Source organism: Malaclemys terrapin, chromosome 4 (assembly GCF_027887155.1).
Source record: "Malaclemys terrapin pileata isolate rMalTer1 chromosome 4, rMalTer1.hap1, whole genome shotgun sequence".
In the NCBI taxonomy this organism is placed as follows: domain Eukaryota; kingdom Metazoa; phylum Chordata; order Testudines; family Emydidae; genus Malaclemys; species Malaclemys terrapin.
In genome coordinates this window covers 112,989,849-112,998,711 of record NC_071508.1, presented here as the reverse complement: position 1 = coordinate 112,998,711, position 8,863 = coordinate 112,989,849, and the positions used below count along the sequence as shown (strand labels likewise).

General features: G+C 49.3%; 1 protein-coding gene across 1 annotated transcript; it reads right to left on the bottom strand.

Moving 5' to 3' along the window:
* Window positions 1-2,572: 2,572 nt before the first annotated feature.
* Window positions 2,573-8,848, bottom strand: AHSA1 (activator of HSP90 ATPase activity 1). The gene is made up of 9 exons (XM_054026434.1): window positions 8,673-8,848; window positions 7,853-8,043; window positions 7,568-7,650; window positions 7,008-7,125; window positions 6,020-6,108; window positions 5,484-5,618; window positions 4,350-4,451; window positions 3,480-3,531; window positions 2,573-2,987 (listed from the first exon to the last, which is right to left on the bottom strand). The coding sequence occupies exons 1-9, from the start codon at window positions 8,750-8,752 to the stop codon at window positions 2,815-2,817; spliced, it is 1,023 nt and encodes a 340-aa protein (XP_053882409.1). The 5' UTR covers window positions 8,753-8,848; the 3' UTR covers window positions 2,573-2,814.
* Window positions 8,849-8,863: the final 15 nt, after the last annotated feature.

Genomic DNA, 8,863 nt, shown 5'->3' with positions numbered 1-8,863 from the left:
GCTCTGAAAGGGTGGTTAGTACAGCACTGAATGGAGTTAAATGAGCATGCTTGGGGCTGTACCTAAACCCTGCTAGCTAGACTTGAGTCTGAGTGTGTAAGCCTGGCAGGGTAAAAAATTCAGGCTGAGAGGGTGGAGAAACTCCCTTAATTTTCCTTTAGGCTAATCTCCAATATGCCATCTCTGAATTGCTTAAAGCAACTGTGGCAGCATTCACCTCCACCTAAACAGCACTCCAGGGCTGGGGCACTGAGCTTACAATTCTTCAAGGGTACTTGTGGGAAGGCCCCTGGCCTTTGTGGAATGGTGACTTCCCAAGAGGAGCTTTAATCACTGAAAGGAAATAAACTTGAGGGCTATGCAAGCCTCAGGCAGAGCAATCAGCCTTCATTGTGCCCCTAAGGAGTGTGGACTGCATCCCAGGAGGCATCACAGAGGATGGCAATAACAAACATCCACATAGAAAGATAAGATGTAAGACTTGGCCCTGGACCAGCCAGGCCACTGGGCTTTTCCATAATTAATGGCAAGCCATCTCTGAAATATCCCAACCCTCCTATGCTGAGCTGAAATAAGGGTCCTGTTACCTTTTAATCCCTGATGTTGATTTATGTCAAATCATTGTCCTTGTTTTTTTTTTTTTGTATGTAGGCTGAGGGTCTGCCCCATGGGCAGGTTTTGAGCATTGGGGTTACACGGACTGTTTTGTTGTGGTAGGGTTTAATATGACCTAGTATGCTGGGGAAAAGCCTCACAGAGAATGACAGCATCTGCAAATGGGAGGATGCAGATTTGACCTCATGCCATTCACAGCAATAATTCATTCAGTGACTTAGGCTCCTTTCATATCCCTTGGCAGGGCCTGGGGTTCATCACTGGCACCTGCACTGCTCCAGCTGTGGCAATGTTCCAGTGTTTTAAATGAACAATTGTGTTGCTTTGCTGAGTGCAATCAATCAGACTGTGCCCAGGCAGGAAACTTTGCAGCTGTGCACTAACTTAGTCTTTCTTAGCAGCCTCTGAGCAAGACACGCTGCTTCCACGGTCTTTGTGCTTGTGGGCTGCCTGTCCCACAGGAGTTGTCTATAGGCCATTCTGTTATGGCAGTAGCAGGATTCCCAAAGCAAACTGGGGTTTGTGAAGACGAGAGCAATTAAAATTCCACTCCAGCTGCTGCCCTCTTCTCCCCCACTTCCTAACCCTGCAGTGGCAGGTGATTAGAGCAGCCGGCCTTGTGGTGCTCCATATCCAGCTGTTATGATCAAATCCTACTTTATTGGGGGGCAGTGCTGCCACCCCGTGGTCAGCTGGGTGTATAGCTACCACACCCCTAGTGAGGATATGTTCAGACTGAGTCAACTTGATGCTACAACAATCAGCATCACTTTCCTCCCATCACAGGTTCTGCCTGTGAGTTTTCCCATTGCTGTTGGAGGGATCTGCTAATGTTAGCCTATTGCAGTCTATTATCAGCAGTGCTGTCTTGGAAAACAAAAGTCACCCATTTACATATGTTGTTTTTGAACAAGACAGACAAGGCTGCACAAAGGGATCAGTGCATGATACAGATCAGTGGCACAACCTCCCCTTGAATTTTGTGCTTGCATGTCCAGGACAAAGGGAGTAGCAGAAATGATCAGAGGAAGACACTAATTATTGTAGGAATAATATCTAGAGGGGGCAGTCTCAGTACCGACTACCACAGAAGTACAAACAGCCTCCAGCAGAATAAAAAGTCCCCTCCTACCCCCTTCTAATATTGCATGACTCTCTGCATGGGGCCATTGGTTACATCTCTGCCAGAGCTCAGGGGGGATGTAGTAGGGCTCTCTTCCTTCCAGGACACTGGGGGGAGTAGCGTTGGCAGTAGAGAGATATATGGGAGAAGCTCACCCTGTTCTGAGGCAAAAAGAGACCTTCAGTTTCCTGACTGATGCCAGAGTTAAAACCCCCAGGTAGTTCTCTCTTCCCCACCCCTAGAATTAGCAGAGCTAGTGCAGTTCAAGCCTGGGGCATTGCCCCGTTGTGGTATCCTCTTGGGAACAGGCCCTACCCCACTGCTGTTCCTCCACTGCTCCCCAAGCACCAGTGCTAGAGCCAGCAGTTTGCTTTGGCCCAAGCTCCACACCCATTCCCCGCCCTCTTTGAGGGGGGAGTTTTCCTAGCTGTAGTTTGGAAGAGCTGGAGAGTTACTGATTTTCTTGGACACTAAGTGATGTCCATTCTCATGAATCAGGCCAGACTAGTGAGTAGGTGAGACTAGCCTGGGACTGTGTGCAGGGAGGGGCTTCCTGAAGAGGAAACAGGAGGGGGTTTTAAACACTCCCTCCCTGGCATTTGGTCCATTGCTGTTTACCAGTAGCAGGCCTAGAGGATCACTGTACTCGCTGAAGTTTGCTGCCTTGAGCTAATACTGTACACTTGCTGTGGGGTTGGTCCCCATTCCTAAAGCATGAACAAGTAACTCCTGCTGAGGTTGGTGCTCATCTCCATGAGCAGCACCTTTCCAGATACATCCCTGCCAGTCTGGCCCCAAACTCTCTAGTCTCACACTCAATTGAAAGAATCTCCCTTTGTTTTTTTAAATTACGTTTATTTAGCAATAAAAGTATGTACATGTAAGAGAACCCCCCCATTGACTCCCTTGTGGCAAGAGACATGCACAAAGCAGTAAGGGGCTACAAGCAGTGCTGCTCAGTTGCCTTCCTCATCCCGCTCTTCACAGCAGCGGCACCAAAAATGAAAGGAACAGACGAGAAGCAATCAGTCCACACAGCAGAATCTTCGGACAGAGACTCTCCCCAGCAGCCGATGTTAAAACAAGCGGGCACCGTAGCCAAACGTCTGTTTAATGCCCTCAAAGTAGTAGCGCTGCCACCCTTGCTTTGTTCTCTCCTCCTCACTGGAAGGGATGCCCTTCCCCTCCAAGCGCACTTCTGTCTCGCCGCCTTTATCAGTGAAGTTCAGGGTAACAGTTGCAAAGTGCCCTAGAAAAGCCGAAGGAAATCCCCACATCAGCACCGGGCAATAAGGCACAAGCCCTGGACAGCACAGCCACATCCTCACCCAACATGGCTGGAGAGATCAGCATGCCCGTCCCATCACCAGAGGGCTCAGAACCCCTCCCAAAACCTTTCCCTGGTGCACAACCCCTTCCCTCATGTCTTGCACGACAGTTGCTTTCCTTCCACGCAGAGGAGGAGGGAGAGTGTCCCCCTCAACACTGCTTGCAAAACTGCCAAAGGGGTTGTGGCAGACAGCACTGAGGCAGAGCATGGTGCTTCTGCAGTGTTTCCAGTCCATCCATTTGCCCAGGAAGCAATACGGCCCAGGGTTACTGTGGTGTTATGATCACCAAGCAGATAGTGCAACCTAGAGAACCACCCCCAGTCAAACCAGCCAGTGTGCAGCCATGGCAGGATTCATTCAGTTACAGGCAAGGGCTGGAACTCTGCAGTCTGGTTCTTCAGGGTACCTACCAGATGGCCAAGATTTAAATCTCCACTTCATAACAATCTGCTTCTCAGGGACCTAGGTAAAGAGAAAGGAATGAATGGGAGCCGTTTGCCCTCCCAATCCCGCTCCATACCATGTTAGTCAATGCTCAGAACTGAGCATGACCCAAAGCTTCAGACTCACTTCAGAGACTCTCAGAAAGCAAAACTAGAGGGAGAGGGACTCTTAGAGTCTCTGTATCCTGTTATGTGAATGCTGGGTCCCGTTAGGCTGAAGCACTGAGGGGAGGAGAGATACTATTGCTGCCACAACACTGAATCAAAGTATTATCTCCCCCATATACAATCCTTATGGGGATTGAGTTCTGAATGCTCCACATCTATTTATATACTAGGTGTTACTATAATGAGGCCCTAAGATCTGAGACCCATTATGCTGGGAGCTGTAGTAACATAATGAGACAGAGTCCCTGCCATAAAGAGCTTGCAATCTACATAGACAAGACAGACAACGAGTGGGAGGAGAGACAGAGGTAGAATGACTTGAACTTATCCAAGGTCACAGAGCTAGGAATAGAAGCCAGATCTCTCAGCTCCCAGAAATGAAGAAGACCTTAATTAACAAGGGTGACTGTAGGAGAATGGCAGTCATGAGGGAAGGAGTTTCAATCAGGGAGATGAATAGAGCCCTGCAAATCCACTGATAGCTGCATCTGTGGATGCGGTTGTATTGTTTACCATCTTTGCGGATTGGATGCGGATCCAAATTTTTGTATCTGCGCAGGGCTCTAGATATGAGGTACAGAGCAGACGGATAAAAGACTGCAGGGAAGGTGTGACTTGGCTACCAAGGCTCCTTCTGAACAAGATACAGCTGCAGCAGCTGGTACTCACTAGATCAATGAACTTGCCGCTGACACTGCCATCTAGCAAGTGGAACTTCCCTCCTTTATCAGCCTCTATGATTGCCGGCGCGTGGGTGAAAGCTTGGACCAGCTGCAGAGAGACAGGCCTTGTGACATTGCAGGACTCATGTTACTAGAAGCACCACAACCTTCTCCCTATAACCTGCACCAGCTGTTCTGAAACCTGCTGGCAGGGGAGTTGCTGCTGCTTAATGCCTCCCACCCCAGCACAAGAGCACTGGGCTCTCTGGAATAAGCGCTTGGCTGAAAGCTTAGGGTCTGCATTTTGAGGATGGGGGACGGAGCAGCGTCTCCACTTTCTAGCCCATTTCTGAAGAGCTCCATGGGGATGCGGACCGAGGAAAAGCTCCCTCAGAGGCAGGAAAGCAGGATTTGTGCTCTGAGGCATGTAATGCCAGCACTCCATTGACGTGTTTTGCCTGGTTTTCACAGGACAGGGGACATGCCAGATCTATAGAGGGCCCCTAGCTCTCATTATGCCCTTTCTACCAGTTTCTCCTATGTGCCTGTAACATTATTCCCCAAGACACTCTCATGTGAACTGGTGATCCCCAATTAAAGCCTGGCTCTCAGGGAGCGGGATGTGATTTTCCAGAAACAGAACCGGCTACTGGGTCCTACAGAGACCCCACACGCTTATTGCCATAGGCAATGCCACCGCTAGGGCTGCTTCCCTGCAGAGAGAGGACTGGAGGTAGGCTGGCATCAACAGCCTTGTAAACCATGCAGGGAGAGTGAACACTTATAAATTGGCAGTTCCTGTGGTTTAACTCATCTACGGCAGCCAACATAGGAAAGTTGTTTAGAGACAGTTAAGACCAGCCCTATAGTACAGTCTCTTGTCTAGTATGCCATTCCTCCCCACCACAACAGACTATGTACTTGATGATTACTTTCAGGAGGCCAGGACACTGCCCCCTCTACTCCTGACCTGGCAAGAGAGTCAACACCAAGTGGTTTGTGGATGGGGAGGTCTCTCTTCCCCAGAGGAGGCATCTGCTGCCAAATCACTCCTGAGCAGCTTGAGTCTAAGCTGTTCTACACACAGAAGTGTACTACTCCCAACTCTCCTGGGCCCATCTCCCCGACCATGCTGGTTTACCTCCTGTGTAGTGAACACTCTGTAGAGCTCCTCAGGAGATGTTAAGAAAATGTCCTTCAAACTGATCTTACAGGTGGGAATCTTGACGCCTATGGGTTTTGACTCAGGCGCTGCAGTGACAGTACTAGCAGTGGTCTAAGGAAACATTAAGAAGCACAATGTTGAATTATATGCTTAGTGCTTACACAGCACTTTATAAACATCTTATTTCCCAGAACCCTCAAATAAATGCAGTTGATAACACACTTAAAGAAAAGGAATGAGGATCTTGGAAAATTTATTTAGGAGCTACTATGCTTCATGGAATACAAGAAGTTTTAACACTAAGCCTTGTTACTGACTATACTAGATTTGAGTTAGGGAACATCCCACATTGCAAATTCAAATACCCAGGCCAGCAATCACAGACTGCATCCACTGCTGAAGATACTGTAGAGTCTAAGTAGGCAGCCTGACCTATCACATACATCAGATGCACCTAACATGCTGCTCCTTTCCCCAGGACTTCAAGAACATCTATGGGAGGTTTTATTTACCTTGTGCTCTTCTGCTTTAGCTGCCAACTGAGGAGCTGGCTCTGTTTGCTCCCCATTTACTGTAGGTAAAATCATGCCTTGGGTGAACTCTGAAAAGACAGAAATATGCAATGAACCCAGCAAAGATCACGTCAACGTTTTAGCTGCTCAACATGCTGTAGGACACACAAGGCTGCAAAAGCCTGACCCAGGATTAAGGTCATGACTGGAAAGTATGTACTGAACAGAACTTGAGTCCCTAATGTGAACTGGGAGAAGGGTGCAACAAATCCCTTGAGGGTGCAGGGCCACCCATTTCAGGGAGATTTGAATTCTGTGTATAAGAAGTGTGTTCAGACTGTCAAAAAAGATTATTGGTTTACATCAACAAAACTGCTGCAAAAATCTCAAGTTGTCAGTTCACCTCAAATCCAGCTAGAGCCAGATACAGTCTCTATGTATTGTTAGTATCTTGGAAAAGAGGAGCACGTGGCAGACCGCTAGTGCCCCAGAAGAGTCAATGACAATTATACATGGAAAAGGAGACACCACATATTTCTTTGACAAGTTGAAAAAACAGAGGGCCAGACTCCATCATACCACAGTAATGTCAGTCACTGTTGCCTCAGAGTCTCTCTCCTCTATCACCTACACATGAACAATTGTACTGTCATCATAATCTTCTCAAAAGCTGGGCTTCAACTCAGTTATGGATATGCTTAGCTTGACAGGGTGCCATGGAACACCCAGTCTGTTTATCCCCCCCAGGCTAATGGAGGTAGAAGTGGATACAGTTACTAAGGTAAGCTAGAGAGCTTGGAGCTCAGTTTACTGCAAAGACTTCAAAAAAACCTCCTGCCCTGGGTCATCTGATTCCAGTGCAGCAATGAAAAGGTAACTATTGCTGTAGCTTCCCACTTCTCCCACTGAAGAACTATGGGGAGAGTTGCTTCCACCTCAGCTGCTATTTAGCAGCTGCAACGGGGGTTTCTCCCTCACCGTTATGTACCTGTTTTGAGCGTGCTGATGTAAGTGCTCATTGCATTCCTGATCTTTTTCATGCCCTCTTGCTTCATCAAGACCATTAAGTTGGTGTCAGGCTCATCTTTGGCAAGGCTGATGGAGATCTAAGCAAAACAGACAAAGGCCTGGTGAACAAAACCACAGTCACATGGTCCTTTTAAGATGGGATTTAGCATCATAACTAATGCTTCAGCCTGGAAAGCATTTCCAGAGGAAGTTATGAAGAAGCTTTAATACCTTTGTTATAACTCGTTGCCTCATGTGCTACCAGTTCACAGTAACTTCCGCACCTATTCAAATGTCTATAGCTGCTATGGCTCCACTTCTGACCAAAATCAGCATTGAAAACCAGATCCCTTTAAGCTAAAACATATGCTGCTTATCTGGTAGAGGTGCAGGATAAACCCAGGTGGTCTACCAAAGAACAATGATGGGCTACATCCTTATACGGCTGCTTTAGAGAGTTAAGCTGGGAATATTTTGTGCTTTGAGACCCTTTGATAATGAAGTGGCACAGTCAGCAGTATTAGCCATAACTGTGCTTACCTCAACTTCATCAACATCATTTTCATCCGAGAGGTTGGGAATCTCCACATGCCCCTTATACTTCACTCCCGACTTTGAGGTGCCTGTAGAGAGCAATTATACTCTGATTAAAAAGGCTTGTTCGGTTCAGCTTTCCTTGCTCTGACTGCTGCAGAGGGGCAACCTTATATCATTTCTCAGAAAAGTGACTTTCCGCTGACCCCCTTTTGGGAAAGCCTTGGAAAACACTGTCCATAACCCTGTGCTAGACCCTTGCCCTGAGAGAAAACAGAGACTATAACTCACCTGTCCATGAGAGCTTGATATTCCACTCGTAGAAAAATATTAGCTTCCCTTTGCGGTTGTTGATGGATGCTTCTCCATCCAGTTTACTCACTTCTGTCACTTCACAGGCCCCCTCCTCATTCTCTACTCTCACCTCCAGAAACAGACCTTTCAGCTTCTCTGTAGACCAATTAGAAGCATCCCGTTCAGTCCTGTAAAGATCAAAGTGGTGTAAGAGTACTTTGGAAAATGGACTGCAACAATGGCTAATAACTGGCTTTTGGTGTGTCGCTGCTTGAACACAATTAGTATTTCTGAAATATTGCTTTTGCGCTCCCCACCCAATCTCTTTCCACGTTATCCTTCCTACACCGAGAACGGTCTCTGATGCGATGTCCGACGCATCATCCCGTGCTCCCTTCACTTAGCCTGCTGCTGCGGAGATCTGGTCCCTTCCCTTCTCCCACCCGGCCACGGACCCACCCGACTCTCCCAACATTAGGACGGATGCACGGGGGAAGGGGTCGGGACAAGATGCTCACACCCCGTGACCGAGGGGTCAGGCCGCTCTCAGGGACGAGCCTTGTCGTGCCCCCAAACACTGGCCGGGTCCGAGGCATTGGGCTCCCCTGAGCAGGGGCCTTGTGGGGCCGCAAGTGCCGTGCACGCGGAGGGGCAGGTGCGGGGCTGCCCCCAGGCAGGCTCCCCACGCTCGGGAGCAGCTCCCCCCGCACGGACTGGCCCGTTGTCGCGTCCTCAGGCAGCGCTCGCTGCCGAGATGGAGCAGCCTCCTGCGCCCGGCCCGATGTAGCCAGGCCCGCGCCCCGCGCCCGCCGCTCACCAGTGCCAGTTGTTCACATTGGTGGCGTCCGCTCGCTGCTCCACGATCCAGCGCGGGTCGCCCTCCCCCCACTTGGCCATCGGAGCCTCCGGACGCGCCGCCGCCGAGCCCGGCTCCTCCGCACCGCCCGCCTCTGGAACCTACTAGAACCGCCGGCAGCCGCCTCCCGGCTTCCGCCGCCGGCACACACT